This window comes from Microcaecilia unicolor, chromosome 8, assembly GCF_901765095.1.
Source record: "Microcaecilia unicolor chromosome 8, aMicUni1.1, whole genome shotgun sequence".
NCBI lineage: Eukaryota > Metazoa > Chordata > Amphibia > Gymnophiona > Siphonopidae > Microcaecilia > Microcaecilia unicolor.
The window spans coordinates 53491042-53517137 of NC_044038.1; the positions used below are offsets into that span (position 1 = coordinate 53491042).

General features: G+C 45.5%; 1 protein-coding gene across 1 annotated transcript in view; it reads right to left on the reverse strand.

Annotated features, from left to right (window-relative positions):
• The window catches only part of CRAMP1 (cramped chromatin regulator homolog 1), a 615140-nt gene that overhangs the window by 588574 nt on the left and 470 nt on the right, over positions 1–26096 (reverse strand). Inside the window, 1 exon segment of the mRNA XM_030211519.1 lies at positions 25310–25644. Within this exon segment, the coding sequence (XP_030067379.1) occupies positions 25310–25644 (335 nt within the window).

The following is a 26096-nucleotide window of genomic DNA, read 5'->3' on the forward strand; positions in this document are numbered from 1 at the left end:
AGCTATTAATATCTTTAACTTAACTCTTATCTTGCTCCCTGTTTAAACCAATGTTCTATATTACCCTACTGCACCTTATAACCAACAATAACTTTCGACCAGGCCAGCTTGCCGCTCTCCAAGTCCACGGCACCTGGTAAACTCGCCACAAGGGCGCATCCTGTTAAACAAGTGGGATCTTATCTCCCATTGTTGCCATGCAAAGTCAGGTGAGGCGTCCCGCTGACTTCTGGCGCTGTAGTCGACTCTGACCCACTCTTTGCCATCTGGGGTGGGTCCTGGGATCCGCTGCCATCGATGGGCGCTCCGCTGCCGAGGGTGTATCCATCTGATAGTCTCCCTGCAGTATTCTCTGCGCCTCTGCCAAGGTTTTGACCATGTGCTGTTTCCCATCCTTGTAGAATGCTAGTCCAAACGGATATCTCCAGCGATAACGAACATCCAGTTCTCGCAACTTTGCCGTTACCGGCTTCAACTCAGCCCTTCTCTTCAGGGTGGCAGCCGCCAAGTCCTGGTATATTTCCACTCTATTGGTGTCCCATTTATAATCCTTTATTTGTCTTGCCGCTGCCATGACTCGCTCTTTCACTTTGAAGTCCTGGAAGCATGCTATAATATCTTTTGGTAAGTTCTTTCTATTAGCCCCCAGGGCCCGATGTGCTCTGTCCAAGTTTATTTTTTCTGGTGGAATCGGATCCTCCGTGTTCGCTAGAACATCGCTGGCAATTTGCTGGACCACTTGCTCACTATTTTGATACTTTGAAACCTCCGGCAAGCCCCGAATGCGGATGTTATGGCGCCTGCTCCTATTTTCCAGATCCTCCAGTTTTTCAGAGAGAAGCTGCTGCCCTATTCGCTCATCTGCGATCTGCCTCTCAAGGGAGCCCAGGGACTCCGAATGGTCATCTATTCGGCCTTCCGCCTCCTCCACCCGGTGTCCGAGCTCAGCTATCTCCCCTCTCAGGTCAGCCCCCAGCGTCGCCAGCTCTGACCTCATGGCTTTTAGATCCGATCGGATTTCCTGGATCCAAGCGCATAGCTCCGGCAGTCCGGCCCCCTCAGGCTCTCCCTGGGTCTGCGATGCGAACATGTCTCCCGATGGTTGCAATTCCGCATCCATTCGCTCCGCCATTTCTTCGTTCGCTCTGGCCGCCATGTTGGATTTCGTCGCGCCTTTCTTATACGCGAATTTTGACAGGTTTAGCGGCATAGACCGCCTTTGCATGGACGTCTCTGGCCTCCTCCGCTCCTCGTTCTTAAGTGGCGCCGTTTTCTTTGCCCTCCTTGCTTATTGTAAGTGCCGGGTAGCGCTCTTTGCACCTCGGGTACTCGGGAGCACAGAAGTTAGGCAGCCATGCTCTCCGGTGACGTCACTTCCTCCAGCTGTCTCTTTTCCAAGCTGAAGAGCCCTAGCCACTTTAGCCTTTCCTCATAGGGAAGTCATCCTATCCACTTTTGTCACCCTTCTCTGTACCTTTTCTAATTCCACTATATCTTTTTTGAGATGCGGTGACCAGAACCGAACACAATATTCAAGGAATGGTCACACCATGGAGTGATATAAAGACATTAAAACATCCTCATTTTTGTTTTCCTTTCCTAATAATACCTAACGTTCTATTTGCTTTCTTAGCCACCGCTGCATACTGAGCAGAAGGTTTCAACACATCTAGACCCTTTTCCTGGTCAGTGACTCCTAATGTGAAACCTTGCATCACATAGCTATAATTTGGGTTCCTTTTTCCTACATGCATCACTTTGCACTTGCTTGCATTAAATGTTATCTGCCATTTGGATGCCCAGTCTCATCAAGTCCTCTTGTAATTTTTCACAATCCTTTTCTGATTTAACAATTTGTAATAACTTTGCATGTCATCAGCAAATTTAATTCTCTCACTAGTTACTCCCATCTCTACATCATTTATAAATATGTTAAAAAGCAGCGGGCCAGATACACAATATCAACTGGCTCATCATTTTTGCCACCCTTCTCTGTACCTTTTCTAATTCCACTCTATCTTTTTTGAGATATGGTAACCAGAATTTAACACAATATTTGAGGTACAGTCACACCATGGACAGATGCAAAGGCATTATAATGTGCTCAGTTTTGTTGCCCATTTCTTTCATAATACCTAACGTTATTTGCTTTCTTAGCAGCCACTGCACACTGAGAGAGGGTTTCAATGTGGCATCAACAAAGACACCTAGATTCCTTTCCTGGTCGGTGACTCCTAATGTCGAACCTTGCATCATATAACTATAGTTTGGGGTCCTCTTTTTCACGTGGATCACTTTGCACTTGCTCACATTATATGTCACCTGCCTTTTGGATGTCCAGTTTCATAAGGTCCTCGTGTAATTTTTCACAATCCTCTTGCAATTTAACAACTTTGAACAGTCAGCAAATTTAATTACTTCACTAGTAACTATCATCTCTAGATCATTTCTAAATAAGATAAAAAGCAGCAGTTTCAGCACAGACCCCTGGGGAACCCCATTATCTACCTTTCTCCATTGAGAATACTGACCATTTAATACTACTCTCTGTTGTCTATCTTTTTTTTCCTCTTTAAATTTTTTTTTATTGTACTTTTAAACTTCCAACATACACAAAACAAACACAAGTTTCTCACTGCTACACTCGCAGGGGCAAATGTTATCTAAGTTACACCACCATGAAGTACATACCACCTGTACACTTTCTCCCCAGCCTTAATCTTGCTATCATTGTTCCTCAAAACATATTCATGTACAACCAAACTTTTGTGTTATTTATTATCCCCCTCCCCAACCCCCATTCACTCCATGCTCCAATACATCATGAGAATGCCCCATGGTTTCTTCAGGACAGTATCCCCCCCCCCCCACCCCCCCCCCCCCCCCCCCCCCCCCCCCCATCAGAGCTCGTGTCTCACCTCTTTACTTCCCATCCTTATCAAATATGCGCTAAACATTGTTGAAATCTATCCCACTCCCTTGTGTGTCGTAAAAGCCCTTCCCTGCAATATGCTGTAAGGCATTCCATCTGTATCAACTGTCCCAGCTTGCACTTCCAATCTCCCAAAATCAGGGGATCCATGTTCGTCCAATGCAGCGCTATAAAGACACTTAGCCACTGCCAGCCCCCCAACGCATCAGTTTACCCTTTTCCCAAGAGTCCTTCTCATTATGCATGCCCAAGAGGCAAACTGAGGGACTACACACTAATGTTCCCAACATAATTACTAATGCTTTCATAACTTCCTGCCAGAACTGGACTATCCGGGAGCAGGACCACCATATATGTAGGAATGTACCTGTTTGGAGACCTACACCTCCAACAAACATCAGATGTACTAGGATACATCCGCTTCATGTGTATAATACCATTCTTGACCAGAAAATCTGCAGTTTAAATCTGTTTCCCCAAGCCCCTTGGAAGCTAAATGACTTAGGATCCCATCCCCTAATATATCTATATATCACAGAAATTGGCCTAGGCACACTCCGCAACAGGACCCATAAATTTTCCAAACTTTCCATTTTTTGAGGGTCTTCTCGCTTCCAACCCAAAGTACCTACATAGTGCTGAATTTGTAAGTCGCAGAAAAAGTCTCCATCAGGGAGAGCATATATGGAGCGCAAAGTTTCAAAGTTCTTTACCCAACCCCCTTGCATAACATCCCGAAAACACAATAATCCTATTTGCTCCCACTGTATATATGTAGCATTCTCCCTCCCAGCTCCAAATTTCGGCTCCCACCGTACTGAAGTGAAGACACCCGGTCCACCTGCCCCCCATCTCTTCCGTACTTCTCCCCACAACCCCATCAGATGCCTTACAAATGGATTCTGTATCCCAGCCAATACTAATCCCACTCCTTCAGTAGTCCACATACAAAAGCTCAATGAACGATGAGGGCAATAAGATTGCTCCACCTGACTAGCAGGCTTATTTTACCCCCCTCCCAATCCATGATCATCCGAATTTGAGAAGCCAGATAGAACCACTCAATATTAGGCACTGCTCTTCCACCCAGTTCAGGAGCCCCACACAAAACCTTTCCAGCCAAGCGGGGGCACCTGCCTCCCCAAATGAACTGTGATAAGGCTCCCTGCAATTGTTTAAGTATCCGTCGCGGAACCACTACCGGCAGTGATGGAAATAAAAACAACAACCACCACCACCTAGGCAACACATTCATCTTCACTACTGCCATACGCCCCCACCAGGAAAGCCACTATCCCTTCCATCGGGATAACTGCACCCGAATTTTATCTACTATCTTACCATAATTTAGACAGTAAACTCTACCCAGATCCTTGGGGATCTGGATTCCCAAATAGCGAATGCTATTTGAAACCCATTTAAAAGCAAACGCTGCTCTCAATCTATCTTCCTCCTTTTGGGATAAAGAAATCCCCAACAATTCACTTTCATCCATATTGACCCTTAGGCCGGCATACCTCTCAAATTCCCGAAGAATTTCCATCACCATGGGTAATGTCTACCCGGGGTCTTTAACATAAAGCAGCACATCATCTTCAAAAAGAGCGATGCAATGTTCCACACCCCCCCCCCCTCCAACTGTAATGCCCCGACTATCTGGATGTTGACGTACCAGTTCTGCTAAAGGCTCAATATACAGTGCAAATAAAAGGGGTGATGTGTGTCATCCCTGCCTAGTCCCTCTGCCAACTGGGAAGAATGGTGTGTACCCACCATTAATGTTAAAGGCAAGCTTTCAGAGCCGCATACAGTGCCGCCAGCCAAGTACCAAAATTATCTCCAAGGCCCGTGCGATGCATCACCCCTCACAAGAACATCCAACTAACTCGGTCGAAAGCCTTTTCTGTGTCGATGGCCAACAAGGCTGTTCCGAGTAAGGAACACTGCGCATCCCAAATCAAATTAAGAGTACGCCTAATGTTATCTCTTACCTGCCACCTTGGGATAAACCCAGATTTGTCTATATGAATCAACTTCAGCAGTCCCCTAGCCAGTCTGTTAGTTAAGACCTTAGCCAAAATCTTTGCGTCAACATTCACAAGAGAAATAGGTCTATATGATCCACACACAGTGGGATCTTTCCCAGGTTTAGGCAGGACTATCACGCCAGCCTCAGACAAACCGTGGTAACCCATTACCAGCCAGAACTCCATTACCCATCCTTACCAACAGGTCCCCCAGCTCCCCCACAAAGCACTGATAAAACCTTGCCGTGTACCTGTCCAACCCAGGAGCCTTACCATTTGAGGCCTTTTTTATCACCCCCTGCACTTTTTCTAGTCTAATGGGCTCCCCCCGCTGTGGTCTAACTCATTAAAGACTTTTTAACGGAATACAATCCGAACAGTGAGCTATTTCCGCAGCCAATTCTCCATCGGGGGAACTGTATAAATCCTGAATATATTTCAGAAAGCATTTTGCAATTTCAGAGTCAGCATAAACCCAGCTGCCCCTGCTGGCCCTCATCCTTTGAATAAGACCTTACTCTCCGAGCCCGTAAATAGCAAGCCAGCATAGCACTTGATTTATTAGCAAATTCAAAATATTGCTGCTTAAGCTTAGTTCTCATAAAATCTACTTCCACCATCTTCAGTTGAGCTAAATCCCCTCTCTTAAGATCCTCCCAGATCTGCGATGTAGGGTTCCGCTTATGTTGGTTTTCTAAGCGCAATAATCGTGTGCGCAAGCTAAGTGAATGTTGCCCTCTTTCCCTTTTCTTTTGTGACCCCCACTTGATCAGGGTCCCCCTCACCACTGCTTTCAAAGCATCCTATAGTACACCATCAGTTACTTCTCCATTGTCATTCAATTTACAAAATTCCTGTATATTACGCTTAATGAATCACTGCTGGGGGAGGAGAAGGTGTGAGAAGAGATTAAGTCTCCAACAACCCAATGTTAGCTTCCTCCACCATGTGCCATCCATTTCGGCGGACCCATAACCTATCTATATGAGTATAGGTTTGGGCAGCGCATGAGTAAAAAGTATAATTACATTGCACTCCATGTAGCAATCTACCACCTCTAAAGCCCATTAGAAATGTAATAGTGCTTTGCAACTGGGACCAATATACTGCCCACCCCCAGTGGAATGATCTAGACATGCATCAGGGGCGACATTAAAATCGCCACCCACTACCACCTGTCCCCTGACGAACCCTTGAATCTCCCCTAACAGGGTTTGAAAAAAAAAATCTACTCTTACCAACACTCGGGGCATATAAATTAATCCCAGTCCATTTAACTCCTATCCCCTGATGAACCACCACTTCCCGACAAGGCCTACGATGTAACATATGGGCATCCCGCAGTCTCAAATGCCCCGACCTCGGCATCGGCCCGGCCGCAGCTGCATCCAACGCCTTTGGAGGATCGCCCAGACAGAACTGCCCTGCTCCGCCGAACACTAGCTAGCGACGAGTGCTGCCTGCACCGCCGACGTCCGCCATCCCGACAGCGCCCTCCTCCCAGTCAGCTGTTGGTCCGTGGAGCTCGCTCTTGTTGCGCCGATCAGGCTTCCCGGCGCCATTCATTGAGGGAGGAACCCAATCAGCCCGGAGAGAGTAGATCAAGGGACGAATCGAGGAGTGAGCTGAGTGCAGCACGGAGCAAGGTGAACGAGGGGAGAGGGGATCGACACCCACAGCAGAATAGAATCGGACCGGAGCTGATCCGGAACCGATTGGAGAGCTACGGGGCAGCCTAGCCGAGCCCTAGACTGGCCGAGGCGATCTGCCTGTGGCACCGCGAGGCATCCCCGACCTGATAAAGAGGAGTTTGCCTGGACCGCGCCGCGCTGTCTCCGGTCGGGCCGGCTGCTGCTGGGTGGGGACCCACAGGTCGTGGCGGCCTGGCTGACTAGGGCTACACGGCGGTGGGCCGGGTCTGATCACGGGACCGATCGGGGTTGTTCGCGGCAGCGGGCCTACCTCGTGGTCGCGCTGCATCCCCAGCTGCCTCTCCGCCGTGGTCTGATCCTTCGGGCGACCCCCGGTCCCGGGCGGACGGAGATCCAGCGCGTCTCAGTGTGCCACCGCCGCACTCCCCGGCTGGAACGGCCCGGGCGCGGACTCACTGCACACGGACAGGGGGTGCACCATCACGGGAGGATCGCCTGTGGGACCGGACCAGATCGAGGTGAGCAGCGGTGGCACCTTCCGCGCCCACAGGCTGACTCCTGCGGCGTGGCGGATCACCTCGTCTTACCGGACCCGGCCACGTTGCGGCGGCGTCCAGGGCCTGAGGATCTGTCGCTGAGCCCTCCTGGCCTCGGGTCTGTCGCTGGGCCCTCCTGGCCCCGCAGCCCGTGTCTGCGCCGCAGTTCCTGTGTGCCCCAGATTGTCCCAGTCCTGCTGCCTGGCTGCTCTTCGCTGCCCTGGCCGCTCCGGTCCACCTGGCCCAGCGTGTCCCAGTCTGCTTGACCCGGCTTGCCCTGGTGTGTTCCAGCTTCTGCAGTCTAACGGCCCCAGTTTGTTCCACCCTGCCTAATCCAGCTTGCCCCAGATTGTCCCAGTCCTGCTACCCGGCTGCTCTTCCCTGCCCTGGCTGCTCTGGTCCACCTGGCCCAGCGTGTCCCAGTCTGCTTGGCCCGGCGTGCCCTGGTGTGTTCCAGCTTCTGCAGTCTAAATGGCCCCAGCTTGTTCCAATCTGCTAATCCAGCTAATCCAGCTTCTCCAGCTTGTTCCCGCCTGCCGATTCTAGCCTGTTCCTCCAGTCCAGTCCGCTGATCCGGCTCTCCCTGCATGTTCCAGTCCGCCGATCCGACCCTTCTGCTCCAGATTGCACCAGTCCATCTGCTCCAGCATGTACCAGCCCGCTTGATCCAGCTTCTCCAGCTTGTTCCTGTCTGCCGATTCCAGCCTGTTCCTGATCCAGCCTCTCCAGCCTGTTCCTCCAGTCCAGTCCGCTGATCCGGCTTCTCCCTACATGTTCCAGTCCGCTGATCCGGCTTCTCCCTGTCTGCTCCAGTCCATCTGCTCCGATCCGGCTTCTCCAGCCCGCCTGATCCAGCTTCTACTGGCCATCTGATCCAGCCTCACCAGCTTCTCCAGCCCGTTGACCCTGCCTGTCTCATCCACCTAATCAGTGCATCTGCTCCAGCTTGCTCCTGCCTGCTAGCCAATCAAACCAACCTCCAAAGTGCTACAGCCTGCTCCAGTCCTGTCACCTGCTCCAGCTTGTTCCTGCCTGCCTGCCAATTAAACCAACCTCCAAATTGCAACAGCCTGCTCCAGTCCTGTCACCTGCTCATGTTCCAGCCCATCTGTTCCAGTTTACTTCATTCCGTCTGCTCCAGCTGACTCCAGTCCTGCTCCTGCCTGCCTGCCTCCCTGTTAATGAAGGAAAAAAGTGAGGAGAATGGATGAGGATACCAACTGTTTGTTTATTTTCTTGAAAAAGTTAAAAAATGTATGTGTACATTGCAACGACCCGACACGGCCGTATTTCGGCACAATGGCCTGCCTCAGGGGTCTTTATAACCTAAATTAAACAATAAAATATGTTAAAAAATATATTTTTTAAGAATATTGTTGTTACAAACATTTGAAGAACATAAATACAGTGACAGACATTGTCTAAAATTGTAGCATGGATAAAACTAACATGTAAATATCTTTAACTCTTTCAAATGGTTAAAAAATGATTGTACATGTATTTAAAATTATTTTTATTAAAAATTTATGAAATATTATGAAAAATCATTGTGAAAATTATATTTTAACGCATGGTGAATAATTTAAACAATGTATGGTTTGCATAGGATGTTTCTAATCAAATGGCCATTATACAATTTTCACAACAATGATTTTTCATAATAATATTTCATAAATTTTTAATAAAAATAATTTTAAATACATGTACAATCATTTTTTAACCATTTGAAAGAGTTAAAGATATTTACATGTTAGTTTTATCCATGCTACAATTTTAGACAATGTCTGTCACTGTATTTATGTTCTTCAAATGTTTGTAACAACAATATTCTTAAAAAATATATTTTTTAACATATTTTATTGTTTAATTTAGGTTATAAAGACCCCTGAGGCAGGCCATTGTGCCGAAACATGGCCGTGTCGGGTCGTTGCAATGTACACATACATTTTTTTAACTTTTTCAAGAAAATAAACAAACAGTTGGTATCCTCATCCATTCTCCTCACTTTTTTGCTTCATTTCCCACGGTTTCGTGAGGATATTTACCTCCTTTTTTGTTTTTGCCTCCCTGTTAACCCACCAACCTGCCCGCCTGCCTGCTAGCTTGTCAGCCATTGGCTTACTTGCCTGCCAACTTGTCCTGCTGACTCAAGTCCTGCTCCTGCCTGCCTGCTCCCCTGCTAACCCACCAACCTGCCTGCCAGCTTCTCAGCCATTGATGTACTAGCCTGCCAGCTTGTCAACCACTGACTTACCCGCTCTCCAGTCCATCAACTCCAAGCCTCCAGCTTTTCAGCTCCTTCTACCTGCTCCACATCTCAGTCACTACACATACACCTGTTGCACCTCAATCTCTACTCATGGCCCCTAGCCACATTCTCTTCCTTGCCCTGTCCCTTCCTAATCTTTTCCCCCACCCCCCACCGCTGCCTACCACTGGAACTCATTGCCCACCCAGGTCCCCTCCCATCCTGCCCACCACGGCAATACCCTACTCACCTCCTTCCCCCACCACCTCACCATCTCTCTTGTCCCCCTCCTCCCTCCTAGCTCTTAACCTTCATCACCTCCTTCCTGCCATTAACCCATCACCATTCCTCCTAAGTGCACCCCGTCTTCGTCGCCCATCCTCCCCCACCCTCCTCCGTACTCCCTTGCTCCTCCTCTTGCTATCCGCTGGTGACATTAATCCTAATCCAGGCCCCCCTCACCTGTCCTCCTCCTATCCATGCAAATGATTCCGTAATGTCTCCATTCTCGTCTCTATCCTCCTCCTCCCCCCCTCTTCCCTCCCCTTCTCTTGTGCCCTCTGGAATGCCCACTCGGTCTGCAACAAACTGCCCTTCATCCACGATCTCTTCATCTCTCGCTCCCTTCAACCGCTCGCCATAACTGAAACATGGCTCTCCCCGGACTCGGCCTCAGTTGCGGCCCTTCGCCATGGAGGCTCTCTCTTCTCCCACACTCCCCACCCAGTTGGCCGCGGTGGAGGCGTCGGGCTACTACTTTCGCCCTCCTGTAGTTTCCAACCCCTCCTCCTACCGCAGTCTCACTGCTTCTCATCCTTTGAAGCACACTCCATCCTGCTATTCTACCCATTGCCACTCGGAGTGACAGTCATTTACTGCCCCCCTAATAAATCCCTCTCTTCCTTCCTCACCGATTTCAATGCCTGGCTTTCCGTGTTTATTGAACCCTCATCTCCGTCACTCATTCTCGGAGACTTTAACATACACATTGATGACCAATCCGACCCTCACGCGTCTCAATTCCTCACTCTAACATCCTCCTTCAACCTCCAGCTATGCTCCACCGCCTCGACTCACCGAGACGGCCACTGTCTTGACCTCGTCCTCTCCTCCTCCGGCTCCCCCTCCAATTTCCACACTTCAGCTTTTCCTATCTCGGATCATCACCTGATCACCTTCACACCCCACCTCAGCCCCGTCCAACTCTAACCACTACCTCCAGGAATCTCCAGGCTATTGACCCTCCCACCTTATCCTCTTGTATCTCCAATCTCCTCCCCTCCATCTTGTCCTCCGAGTCTGTCGACAAGGCTGTCTCCGCATACAATACCACTCTCTCCTCTGCTCTGGACACCCTCGCTCCATCCACCTCCCGTCCCACAAAGCGTACTAATCCCCAGCCTTGGCTGACCCCTTGCATCCGCTACCTTCGTTCCTGCACCCGATCTGCCGAACGCCTCTGGAGGAAATCTCGCACCCATTCAGATTTCCTTCACTACAAATTCATGCTATCCTCCCTCCACTCTTCTCTATTCCTTGCCAAACAGGACTATTACACCCAATTGACCAATTCTCTCAGCTCCAACCCCTGTCGTCTCTTCGCCACCCTTAACTCCCTCCTCAAAGTGCCCTCTGCTCCTACCCCCCCCCCCTCACTCTCCCCTCAATCACTGGCCGATTACTTCCCCGACAAGGTGCAAAAGATCAACCTTGAGTTCACTACCAAACCATCTCCTCCTTTGCACCCTTTAACCCTCGACCAACCAAGCCAGGCCTCTTTCTCCTCCTTTCCAGACATCACCGAGGAGGAAACCGCTCGCCTTCTTTCCTGCTCGAAAAGTACCACCTGTTCCTCTGATCCCATCCCCACCAACCTACTTAACACCATCTCTCATACTGTCATCCCGTCCATCTGTCATATCCTCAACCTCTCTCTCTCCACCGCAACTGTCCCTGACACCTTCAAGCACGCCGTAGTCACACCTCTCCTCAAAAAACCATCACTTGACCCTACCTGTCCCTCCAACTACCGCCCCATTTCCCTCCTACCCTTCCTCTCCAAAATACTTGAGCGTGCCGTTCACAGCCGCTGCCTTGATTTTCTCTCCTCGCATGCCATCCTTGATCCACTTCAATCCGGTTTTCGCCCTCTACACTCGACAGAAACAGCACTCTCAAGTCTGTAATGACCTGTTCCTTGCCAAATCCAGGAGGCCACTACTCCATCCTCATCCTCCTCGATCTATCCGCCGCTTTTGACACTGTCAATCATGATCTACTCCTTGCCACACGGTCCTCATTCGGGTTCCAGGGCTCTGTCCTCTCCTGGTTCTCCCTCCTATCTCTCCCACCGCACCTTCAGAGTTCACTCCCATGGATCCTCCTCCGCCCCCATCCCGCTATCTGTTGGTGTTCCCCAGGGATCTGTCCTTTGACCCCTTCTCTTCTCAATCTACACCTCTTCCCTGGGTTCCCTCATCTCATGGCTTCCAGTACCATCTCTAAGCAGACGACACCCAGCTGTATCTCTCCACACCAGACATCACTGCGGAGACCCAGGCAAAGGTATCGGCCTGCTTAACTGACATTGCTACATGGATGTCCAACCGCCACCTGAAACTGAACATGTCCAAGACCGAGCTCATCGTCTTTCCACCAAAACCCACTTCTCCTCTTCCTCCACTTTCTATCTCAGTGGATAACACCCTCATCCTCCCCGTCTCATCTGCCCGCAACCTCGGAGTCATCTTCGACTCCTCCCTCTCCTTCTCGGCACACACCCAGCAGATAGCCAAGACCTGTCGCTTCTTCCTCTTCAACATCAGCAAAATTCGCCCTTTCCTCTCGGAACACACCACCCGAACTCTCGTCCACGCTCTCATTACCTCTCGACTTGACTACTGCAACTTACTCCTCACCGGACTCCCACTTAGCCATCTATCCCCCCTTCAATCTGTTCAGAACTCTGCTGCACGTCTTATATTCCGCCAGAACCGATATACTAATATCACCCCTCTTCTCAGGTCACTTCACTGGCTTCCAATCCGTTACCGCATTCAGTTCAAGCTCCTCCTTCTTACCTACAAATGTACTCAATCTGCTGCCCCTCACTACCTCTCTACCCTCATCTCCCCTTATGTTCCCACCCGAAACCTCCGTTCACAGGACAAATCCCTCCTCTCAGTACCCTTCTCCACCATTGCCAACTCCAGGCTCCGCCCATTCTGCCTCACCTCACCCTATGCCTGGAACAACCTTCCTGAGCCCCTACGTCAAGCCCCCTCCCTGCCCATCTTCAAGTCTCTGCTTAAAACCCACCTCTTCAATGCTGCCTTCGGCACCTAACTCTTACCTTCGGGATATCTGGACTGCCCCAAATTGACTGCCCCCATCATATCGTCTACTCAATTGTCCTTTAGATTGTAAGCTCTTTGAGCAGGACCTGTCCTTTTATGTTAAATTGTACAGCGCTGCGTAACCCTAGCAGCGCTATAGAAATGTTAAGTAGTAGTAGTAATATCACATTGCACTGCAATCTGTTCAACTCCTTTACCAAACTGTGTTTCCCCTGATTAAGCCCATTTACATTCCAAGTCCCCACCATTAGTGATTCCCCCTTCCCCCCCCCCCACCATCCACCCTGGATTGCTCCCAAAAGTAGCCCCCCTTATTAGCCCCTTTTTGTTGACCTTGTCCCCTCTTCTGCCCCAAACCCCACCCCTACCCTTCCCCTCCTATCTGCTGATCTCTTTCCTGTCAGATCAGCCATCCCCAGAGGAATAAACTCACTCTCCCGGAGGTTTAAACCTCCCTAGCCCAATTCTCAAGACCCACCCCCCCCCCCCCCACACACACACACATATATATCCCTCCATTACTCCCTCTCCACACACACATCCCCCTTCCTCTCCATCCATGCATTCATCCAAATATCATCACCCCCATTACCAGATTCTTATATAAATTTCCAATAATGTCCCAAAATGATTAACATCCCCTCAACTCTTCCCCATATCAAAACATTTTCTGTCCTCAAAAACTCACCTCATAGCTCCCCCCCCCCCCCCCCCCCACTCCACACCCACATGGAAAAGCAACCCTCTGGTACCATCTTGTCTACACAGTGTCCTCAATGTTCAATAAGATCAACAAATAATCCTTAATAGTGGACACTCCTCAAGAGACATGTTTGTGTGATTTCCAAATCTGCTCTGGGTGCCATAGATGATACCATTTGTTTTGTCTGTTCAGGAATCCCAATACATCCCAGGGATTGTAGTGCTGTTCATGCTTCATCCAGGGTCTTCACTTTACACAATTTCCCTTCCACACCGCAAACGGAAATAGCCACCTATACCAAATCCCTTTGGACCTCATGAACTCCATTACCTTACAATCTTTCCAGAGAATTTCCTTCTGTTGCTTTGCTTTAGCTAGGATCCACTCCTTGGTGGGATAGTCTGCAAAACATACCACAATGTCCCTTGGGGTGGAATCTCATTGGGGGCCCATAGCCCGATACACTCTCTGAATTCGGGGCGCCACATGCTGTTCCTCGCCAGATGGATTTAACAAAATATGAGCAACACTCTTGAATTACTGCCTCACAGTTACTGAAAATATCCATTTCCGGAATTCCTTTACATCTCAAAATGCATCGTCGAGACCTGTTTTCCAGATCTTCCAACTGCTCTTTCAGCTGTAGTATTTCCACATAGTATCTGTAGTCACGGTTTTGTGAAGCGTTCCTATATCATTTTTAAGAGTCCCGATCCCATCCTCCACCTCATTTATTCGGGTGCCCAATTCTCCGATTTCAGCTTTAATATCTTTCAATGTATTTTATACATCCTTGCATACCCCCGCCAGGTCCACTTTCAAATCCTGGAACCAGACCACCACATCCAACTTAGTTCTCTCTCCAGCGCCCTCTGAGCCTTCATTACAATGCTCCTCCTCTGAGTCAGAAGGAATCAAAGCCATCTTTTTTACATTCGACCCTGGCCCTGCTGGATCCGGCTTCTGTTTCTCGCTCTGTTCCGCCAAATATCGAAATCTTTCCAAGCTCTTTTTGGCGGCTTGACTCTGGGACTTCTCCCCCAACAGTTCCGACCCCACCCGTGTCAGGCTTCTCATGGAAGCACAGGGTTTGTGAGCCCTTGGACCACTGCCGTGGTGCGGCAGTGGCAGGCAAAAACCACCCCCAAACCAGAGGCAAGGCAGAACAGGACAGGAACCTTGGGCTGGAGTTGCAGCAGAGGCAAACAAGCTGGGACAGGCAGAGCAGGAACAGCTAGACTTCACCTGCACTTGACCGCCGTTCCCCAGGAGTTTAGCTCCTGGGTGCAGGCGGCCAGCAGGACTTACAGGACAGGGCAGGAACTGGATACCAACAGGAAACACACAACAGAGTCAGGACTAAAAGCTGCCAAGCAGCCACTAAAAAGGAACACAGACACCAAGACTCTTTTTAATAATTGGTTTTGAACTTTGGTACATTTTACCATTTGCGCTGACAGTGCCAACTTTGAAGACATCCTGCAGGACGGTTATAGATGCTGGTTAGTTGCACATCTGGCAGTATTATGTCCAGCACAAGCATAACGCTTGTTCAAAATTTCAAGTCCGTATCTTTGTTTGCATGGTAGTTGTTGCGGTCTGAATGTTGGTCCAAATATGTTCCGATGAGTCGTGACCAATTTTGATGCACACTTTGAGTCAACTTGTTTGACTGGATTTTGCATCCATAATGTTAACATGTATTTCATGGGAATTAGCATCAAAAACTGTACAGGATTTGAATTTTTTTAGCCAGTCTTATAAATGTGTTTGGATTTTATGAGACCCCAAAAATGGCATTTTGGTAAATGTCGCGCGCTCATGGACTGACAACCTTTCAGAAAAGGGGGTCTAGATCTGCAACTATTGGAGTTAGAGACCTCAAATTTTGGGAAACTTCGTTTAACACCTGACTCGCGCAACAGATAACATTTGAACAAAATTGGAGACGATGATGGTGGGAAGGTTTAGACAACTTGGCATGGAATGACCCTATTGCTAAAGAATATGGTGTCAATCCCAGTCAAATTTCACGTATCTTGAAGCAGAAAGATCAGCTTCTGGAAGACTGCCAAAACAATACAAATCCACACAGGAAATTAAAATGGGCGGGAAAAGCTGAGAATGTAGAAGATGCTCTTCTTCGGTGGTTTTCCCAAGTCAGGAGCAGACAGCTTCCTGTCAGTGGTCCATTGCTTATGGAGAAAGCTAATCAGCTAGCTGAAAGTCTTGGACTAACTGAATTCAAAGCCACTGTTGGATGGTTGGAAAGATGGAAGGAGAGGAACAACATAAAATTCAAGAAAAACAGCATGATGAACAACAAGACATTGATGACTTTGGTGCTGAAAATTGTTTCAGTTCTTCCTACCATCTTGAACGAGTTTGCACCTCGTGACATTTTCAATGCTGACAAAAACGGTCTCAGCTGGCGAGCGATTCCTGATGGAATGCTTGCATTCAAACAAGCCGAAACTACAGAAGTAAAACGTTGAAGGATCAACTGACGATCCTCCTTTGCTGCAATATGGATGGGAGTGAGAAGTTGGAACCACTCGTCACTGGAAAGAGCAAACAGCCCCGTTGCTTCAAGAATGTTAAGCGACTTCCTGTGTCGTACGAGGCTAACACAAATTCATGGATGACTGGGGAAATTTGGAAGCAGTGGCTAAAGAAGTTAGACACTAGAATGAGGGCACAAAAGCGTCAGATTTTGTTGCTTTGTGGTAATTGTGCTGCACACAGGGATGATGTCAGGCTGTCTAACGTCAAGGTGGTCTTCCTGCCACCAAACACTACCTCTTTGATCCAACCTATGGATCAGAGCATAATAGCCAATTTCAAACAACATTATCGGGCTCTTGTGCTACATCGTCTGATGAGCGTTATGGATGACAAGACTGGCAAAGATAAACGTGCTATTGAACTGCTCGTAATCTATCACTGTTGGATTCCCTACATGTGCAGAAAGAAGCCTGGAATCATGTTACACAGGCAACCATTGTGAACTGCTACAAGTGGGCAAGCTTTGTTAAGATGTGGAGAGGGACGAAACAGAAACAGCTGTTGCAAACGCGTCAGATGAACACTGTTGCAAACACGTCAGATGAACAGGATACTGACATCCCAGCCAGTGTTACTTAAGAAGAGTTTCATCACTACATAGCTGCTGATTACGATCTACAAACAGCTGACAACAGCACTGATGTCGAGATATGCGCCTACTCGCAGGCAACGGCTGATGAAAAAGATGATGAAATGAGCAGCAAGGCACATGCTGACAAAATTCAACAACCTCCTGTCACTTTTTCAAGAGCGCTGGAGAGTCAACACCGTGCAGGCCTATCTGGAGGCCACTGGATGTCAGTGCTATGACGGTAGTCTGGCATTCGTAGTCTATGGAACTCACAGACACAATAGTGTACAGAGGACTACCACTGATTACTTCAAGTAAGCCTAACGCCAGTTAACAGACTGTATACTGTACGTATAATAGACAGTACTGTACATGTTATCAGATGCCAAGCTTCTTTGGGTCACAACGGTTAAGTGCACGCTCCGGTTAACTGCATGTATTTCTTTGGTTCCAGACCCTTGCACGTAAGCGGATTGCACTGTATATACAAAGCTGACTAAAAACAGCTCTATACAATATGATCATGCTATCCCACTGCTTGATCACTATCATTGGCTGCCTTATGTACAGTTTTACTCCAAGGTGCTTACTTTGGCCCATAAGGCTTTCTATTAATTAAAACCACCATATTTGAGTACCTTGGTAATTCCATACAATCCAGGAAGGGTACTCAGATCTATACAAGACTTTAGAACAGTGACATCACCAAGAACTAGCGTAAGGGGAGACAAGAGAAAGGAGCATTTGTGGAATGATATATGTGCAAAAATTAACTTTTATGGTCAGGCCTATAATGTTAGCGGTAAAGAAGAAACAAGGATCTATTAGGATACTGTCAATATAAAGATAATATTCTTGTATATACTTTTGTGAATGGGTTTCTTGAGAAATTGTAATTAGGCCTATTATATAGAAACGTTGTTCATTTCTTTTGTTATTATATGTATGTGTTAACTGCCGCCAGGTGGCATATAACGTTTTTATAATAAATACAAACTGAACTCCCTCCAGTAGATACTGCTAAGACCAGTAGCAACATAACTCACATATATGGGGAGTTATGGTGAACCTGGAGCTCATAAATGGGATACAGCTTCCAATATCACAGAGCCAATTGCTGGGGATCTGAGCGATCACAAGATAGAATGGTTTAAGTTTAAAGAAAAATGTCAGTTCGTAGGTGCCAACTTGCTAAATATCGGGAGCCAGTTTATAAATAAAACATACCAGTTACCCCTCCTGACATAGTGAAGGAGTATTGGGGATGCTCAAAACACCCACAGAGCTGGCACATATGATCAGAGATCAGCAACAATTCTAAAATTTACAGCCAACTTTAAGATGCACACATATATTTCATTATTTATATATCGCTTACACCTAAGCAGTTTAAAGTTTCATTTTACAGGTACTGGGTCTGTACCTTGTGGGCTCACAGTCTAAGTAGTACATTGTACTAGTGTTGTACCTGGGGCAACGGAGGGTTAAGTGACTTGCCCAGGATCACACAGCTGCAAAGGGAATTGAACCTTGTTCCTCAGGATCTCAACCCACTGCTAACCATGAGGCAGCAACGGGAATCAAACTTAGTTCCCCAGGTCCGCAACCCACTACACTAACCATTAGGCCCCTCCTCCACATATCTAGGAAGGCAGCAACAGGGTGAGAATCCAAGGAGATAACCAGTAGATCAAAATACAAGTGTCATGTAGAAGATAATTTCATAAAGGATTTTTTTTGTGTGAAGGTCCTTTATAAAATTGCTCTGAGGTTTGTAAGTAAATGTGCAATGACAAGAACTGTGAGATCAGGGGCAGAAGCAGAACTTGGGCAGAGTCATGATTTAAGCATGCACTTTATATTTATTTGATATACAGCCTTTACATTGCAACAGGTCAAAGCGGTTAACACAAAAAAACAAAGAAAGGGAACAAAACCACTCAAGTACAATAAATTACAAAAAAACAGTTAAAATCAAATACTAGGGACACAAGCTACAGTGTGTGTGCATGTCGAACAGGTACTGGCTGTGCAAAAAAACAAAACAATGGTCAGTAAACAGGAAGGCCAATTGAAAAGAATTAGTTTTAAAGTTGTTTCTTAACATACATAGCAACACAGTAAGTGACGGCATTTAAAGACCTGAACGGTCCATCCAATTTGCCCAACTGCCACAATCATTATCAAGAGAGAGTTACCGGTAAAATTACTCAACAAGAAGAAAGCCAGAAAATATAGAATGCAGTTTTATATAAAATATGCACATGCACACACTTTACACCTGTCATTTCTGCATATTCACTATTTTGTGTTTCAACAATTTTTTATTGATGAGGTCACATGGTATACAATTCCATCTCAGTCAATATAAATCGTATAACATCAAAGTCTAGTACATATTACTAAATCTGAAATGTCCATCAATGTTTTCCAAACTTTTCTCCCCTATCCCTTCCTTCTTGTCTACTCCTATATCTATAATGTGTACATGTATAATTACTGTGCAGTTGCATAACTATTAACAATAAACTTTTATATGAAACTCCAATATTTATAACTCGTGTTTTACTCAAGTGTATTATCCCAACAATATTTACTGGTGGGTCCTCTTAATGTGCTTCTGCATATTCACCATTTTAACAAAGGCACATAGGTACATTACTTTTAGCCAATTTTATATGGACACTGACATTTTATACAGCCTGTTATAAAAATTACCTCAAATGAGGGAAACAAAACGAAGGGGTCCTCTTACTAAGGTGTGCTAATGGGATGCTAAGAAACCCACAGATACAAAATGGGCTTCTTAGCATACGCTAATCCCATTAGCGCACCTTAATAAGAGGATCCCAAAATAAGTTAAAGGCCGACATGCTGGGGTAGGATTTTAAGATGGAGAATTAACAAAGTCATGCTGAGTTAGGCATATCTAGACCAGCATCCTGTCAAACACCAGTCCGGGTCAAAAGTACCTGGCAGATCCCACAGAGCATTTCCTGGGATAAGCAATGGTTCTAGTATATGTATTTATTTTACTTTTACAAACCTCTTTTGAACTCCACTATGTTAATTCCCTGTACCACATTCTCCAGCAATAGATTCCACAACTTCATTCTGTGCTGTTTGAAGAAATGTTTTTTATAATCTGCTTTTAATCTGATGATCATTAGTTTCATAGTGCTCCTTTTACTAAGCTGTGAAGTGCTAGTGTGGGTTACTATGAGACATGCTGCGTATCCTGTAGTAAAAGGACAATGTACATGCACAAATTATGCGCTAAAAAAGCTTAAATTTTCTCTGAGAGCGCGGAGAGGGGGCATGACAGTGTGAATTAGTACAGCCACATTCCTACATGCTGATTAGCACCAGATTAGCGTATGAGCCCTTACTACATACAAAATAGGTGGCAGTAAGGGCTCACATGCTAATTTTTGTTAATTGCTGCACACTAATGGCAAGAGTGCATGACCTTTAATTTGGAAAAATCAGCCATTTCCAGTATGTAGTAAACACAACCTTAGCATATGGGAAAAATTAAAAAGGGCATGCTAAGGCCACTTTTTACTGCAACTTAGTTAAAAAGACCCCATAGAACTTCTGCATTGTACAGCATAGAAGTTTTTTAATAAAATAAGAATAATGTCCTCCTGTTTGCGAATATCTTGAAAGGTTGAACAGTTGCTCCCTATTTAACCATCTCATCCTACTCATAATTTCATAAATTTTTATCACCTTCTCCATTCTCAGGTGCAGACACACAAACAAATTACCGTGCTGGCAACATTTAATTTAGACTGGCTGTAGCCAGTTTAATGCAAACCTTATTTAGCCAGTAATGCACAAAGGTGTTTTCCATGGCTCTAACGTGTGCCATTAGCAGCCTCCGAGAATCCTATGCAAATGTATTCTAATGAGCATTCCATGGGATGCACAGCTCCAGAGGGCCTAGCTGTGACAAGCACATTTTACGGACACTCTGGAGCTGTCGGAGAGGAGGGAAGCACAGACAGGCAGCTGCAAAGGCTGCCTGGCTTGTGCTCCCTACATCTCACCTCCCAATCCCCTCCTCCCCACAGCAACTGACCTCTTGACCCCCCCCCCCCCCATCAACTGACCTCTCGACACCCCCAAATATTTTTCCAATAATCCCTGGTGGTCCAATGAACTCAGAGCTCCGCCAGAACTCTCTCCTGACCCCCCCCCCCCCCCCCCCAAAAAAAAAAACAAAAAAAGCAACAATGGTCCTAGTGGTCTAGTGCAGTGTTTCCCAAGTCAGTCCTGGAGTACCCCCTTGCCATTCAGGTTTTCAAGATATCTGCAATTAATACGTATTAAAAGATTTGCATACAATGGAGGCAAAGTATGCAAATCAGTTTCATGACCCCGAGCTCCCCCCTAACAAGGTGACAACAGTCCTGGTGGTCTAGTGACACCACACTCCCTCCCAAAAGCAACAAGTGACCCAAATCACCCCCACACCCATACCTAGATAAGATGGAGGTAACACCTACCACCCTCGTGCACCACCCTGCACAAAATGGTAGCACCCAGCCCTGGCCCAAGGCATCTTTGGGGATCTGTGCATCTCATTTGCATGTGATCTCTATGCATTGGTCGCTGATTGAAACTCGCTAAATTTAGGCAGCCATATTTTACAGCTACCTTTGTGCATCGGGCCCTAGGTTAGGACCTCTTCATAAGGGATATTTCCATCCTCTTTTTTTCTTTTCTTTTAGTGGAGGAGTAGCCTAATGGTTAGCAGAGTGGGCTAAGAACCTGGGATCAATTCTCACTGTGGCTCCATGTGAACCTGTACAAGTTACTTAACACCCCACTGCCCCAAGTACACAACAGACTGAGCCCACTAGAAAGAGAAGTACATGCATATAATATTGCAGCAGGAGTTGACAAGACTGGATGCACCTGACAATTGCCATCCTGCTCCATGTTTCTATGGTGAGCCTCAGGTAATCAACTTTAAGGCCCCTATTCACAAAGGGACTATGTCATAGACAAACAGTAACATTCAGATCACATCTATATATATATATATATATATATATATATATATATATATATACACACACACACAGATACACTCCAAATACTGCTACTTTAAAATTAGATATGTTGTCACAAGCACCTATCAGCCCAGATTGTACTCCCTGAACAACATACAGCAAAGGTTAGAGATGTTAAAAAATAGAAATTAATCTGAATTTAAGAATCATGAGCTTTTCTCGTTCGCAAACTACTGGTCCTAGGGACTTTTTCAAGAAATATCTAATAGAGGTTTTAGAAGAACTATCTTCCATTTAAGAAAACAAGTATTAATGCTGCTGAAAGGACCAGGCATGAAAATTAGTAAGATATAACAATGCCTCAAGTAGTTGACTCATCCACTGGAGACCCTGGCCGATCAAGCAACCCTACTTGTTCCTTTAGTATTCAAGGCTAGAAAGAATTAAAAAAAAAAAACAAAAAACACTTTTTGCAACCAATTATTGGAGTTGCTGCTCAACATGTGTGGTGTTTCCCGATTCTGTTTGAATGCAAAAAGGAAGAAAACATATTCTCCAGTCTCCAGCATCATCAAGAAGTTTTAGAGAAAAAGGGGATGATATTTTTTTCTTAAAATCATACATAGGGCTCATCTTACAAAGTGGCACTACTGATTAGCGTGTGGTGAATGCAAAGAAGTCCATTCTCTTCATATCCAATGCACACTAATCAGTAGCACCACTTCATAATGGAGACCATGTTTAGTTAAGATAGTTAATATACAATATATTTTCTTTGAACCTACACACCTAAAAGAATCTGAGTAAAACATTTTCCATTTAGATTCCTCTGGATACAGTCAGGCCCGCTGTAACATTAGTGTGGAGGATTAATGCATTTTTTTTTAGTTTGATTCAAGTACTTAATACTTCATTTTTTGTTTTCTTTAATAAGAACTCCCTAATATTTTCTGTTGGATCCTCCCTCATATGGCTCAATAGAGGGTGGGTGCCTGTTATGAGTATTTTAAAGGGTGTGTTAGGATTGCCTTACTTCTGTTTATGTAGCACCATTCTATTTGCTATTATAAGGACTGTATCCCCTTGTAAATGAGTAGAAAATTTGAACATATAAACACAAAAACATGCTTCTAATCTATATAAAAAGTAGCTTGAATCTGAAGGGAAGTGTTATTTATGTAGACACCAGTAGGTGAAACACTAATCCATGTGTCTATGAGGCAACTTTAACAGTACAGTCATATTTGAGAAAGCCATTTTCTCTACCAAACGAAGAAAACGTAATGCAAGTTGTATGGCATGAACATTTCCCTATCATCACACAAGGGTATCCCAAACTTCACTTAAATAAGCAACAGATGAATGTTACAGTCATTGTTGTTTTTTTTTTTTTTTTTTACTTGAAAGTGGTTCAATATTATCTGCTAAAGCTGCAAACACAACATGAAAACCACAAACCATCATATGTCAAAACCAACCACCATTCTGTATGTCATTAACACAATTTTTGCTCCAATCCAACACTACTACACCTATCAACCCTCTTCAGATCTCTGTTACTATCAATAACACAGCTTTTTTTTTTTTTTTTTTTGGGGGGGGGGGGGGCTGGAGTTTTAACACACTAATTACTCAAATTAACCATTGAAAAGTCAACATGTGTTTGAAAATGTTTAGCAAAGAAAATAGAAGCCTTGCAATTACAACTTGCGTGCCAGGGCAACAAAATAATAGACCACACCTCACATTAAGGGGCCTTTTTACAAAAGGGTGTTAGGGGTAGCGCTGGCCGCATCCCAATTCCAGTGCTAGAAAAATATTTGATCATTTTCTAGCACTGGGAGTGTACCCAGTGGTAACCATGCACTGCCTGACTACTGACAAAGCCTCCATCACCTCCTAAATAGGAGGTATGGGCTCCCCAAGAAAAGTCCATTTCTTTCCTTAAAAAAAGTATTTTACCGGCATCGTTAGAAGAGGGCTTTGGCATGTGGAAAACCCACACACCGCCATCACAGGGCCACTTACACTGTTTGGTAAAAGGGGCCCTAAATTAAATTCTCATCTTCTGATAAAAAAAAATAAAAAGGGATCTAAAACACTTCTACACAGCTAGCAAGATGTCTCAGTGGCAGTACCATGAACTGCCAGTGAAAAACATGAGACCTGGAACTTCCCCACATCAGCATTGGCTGGAGATATTGCAAGTGAGCACTCACTGTCCCAAGATGGTGAGCCACTGCACACTTGGGATTATATTCAGTAAACAGCATTCAAAAAGGGGTACAAGAAAAGCTCAGTGCTAAGCGTGATTCTATAAAGGGTGCGTACTCTTTGAGCGCCAGACTTACACCTGCTGAAACCTGGTGTAAATGCTTGTACTCAAGTTAATTGTGCTGAGTAATTGCATGTGCAACTTTTTGGAACACCTCCCTTTTCAGAAACCTGCTATGAAAGTTAGGTGCTGAGCCTCATAGAAGAGCGCACAGCCAGATACACGTGCAAATCCTAATCAATGCCAATTAACTGTAATAATTGGTTAACAGTAGTACCCAATTATTGCTAAGGGCTTGCACTGTTTATGGAATCGAGAGGTTAAATATGTACATGCCCCTGGGTCCAAAAAGGAGCTGCAATCTAGTCACCTTTTGACAGGGTTGCTGTGATGGCTCAGTTATCAATGGTAAAAGGTACATCACCAGATAGCTACAATTGAAGATTAATGGTGCTGTAATCACAACAGATCTTTGATCCAATTAATCTTAAAGTCCAAAAGAGCAGAAAAAAAAAAACTGTTGAACCAAAACATCCTCTACATTAAGTACTGTTGCTTTCAATTCATTTGTATTCTAAACGCAATTAAAAGTTTACTACAAGGTATCTCATTCAGCATGCTATATGGTTTAGGAAACAACTTGTTACCATGATCTGTCAATTATCTTTTTGTACACATCTTGACAATACTTCTGATCTCAATGACAATTTACTTGATACAACCAAGATCTGGCAAAGCTGATGTATTATTTCCAGAACTACATATTTCATAAAGAACAGATACAAACATGCAAAAAATGTGATCTCTTCAAAACATTCCCAACCATGCAAACTACTCCAGTCCACATTGAGCTACATAATTCCCATTTCTTAAATTAACACCGGATTGCTTCTCCACAAATGCAATTTGATGAGAGCGAACGCTGCACAGCGTACAGAATTAAATGGTCAAATATTCAAAGAATGCTAAAAGCCTGTTTCCAAACTAACATCTGTTATAATTTTCAGGACTACATTATTTCACAAATCAGTTGCACTTCTTCTAACACTACGTAGTCCTGAAAGTTTGTTAATATTCTGTAATTTCCCACTGGTAACAATTATGTACTATCAAAAGATTATATCTTGCTTAAGTATAATTCACTAATCAAAATTAAATATCTTTAGGGGTTAAGCTTTTTTCAGCAACCAAAACAACCTATTTTGCAAATGTAAACAGAAAGGACACGATTCAGTTCAACTCCCTAGACACCAGCAAGAACTGACCGACTAGGAGAAAAACATTTAAAATAAAGCGAGCAGCAATTAAGAATCCACAGAACCTGGGACAGGCCCTTAACTGTGTGACAGAAGAACAAATATGTACAGTTAGCTTCAAGTGCCATCCATTCTGTCGAAATGTTCGGGGCTTTTAAAAACAATACCTTTTCCTTTTACGTTGGTGCTGCTGGCAGCAGTACAGGATGCCGAGGAATCCTTTCTTAACCTCTTGCTTTGAGGTCTGACACTGGACCTCAGAAAATGATGCTGGTCTTGGGTCTGTGAAGGCTGTACTGGTGAAGATGCCTGATCGATTTGTTTTGTACAGGAACTGGTGGAAGAAGTCACCTCTTCTTTCTTCGTGGGGCTTTTGCTGCTGCTGCTTCGGTCTTCAGTCTCTCCGTCAGCTCCTTGCAACGATTCCTCGTCTACCGCAGCTCTTTTGCCCAGTTTTTTCACCCCTTCATCCTCGCTTCCGTCGCCCAGTTTCACTGTCATCCTGTAGGGAAAGGGCATATCAAGATCATCACACTTTAAAAACTAAAAGCAAGAAAAGAAAATCACTAGAATAAGAAGTTAAGAGCCAGAAATTCTTTTCAACATGGCCGCCGTTGTTTGTGACAAATCCTCTTTCGCTGTCCCGACAAAACAACCTGTGCAAAATTCCTATTAAACTCCTTCAAATCTGCCCCCTGACCTCTTGGAGGAACGAGAATGGAGCCCCAGTTCTTCCTCGAACGATATGAGGTCTTTTCATAAGAGCATCTTTTACCAGTTTCTGTCCTTTTCCACAAAACCAACCCCAAGCGCTTCTCACATTTAGCGCTCTGAAAACCAAAAACGACGATAGATTGGGAACTAGCCGTCGGGCTACACACAGACTTCCCAAAAAGAATAACCCCCTAAAAGTGTTTTAAGCAACAAAATCCTACCCATTTTGCAGTTCCTCGA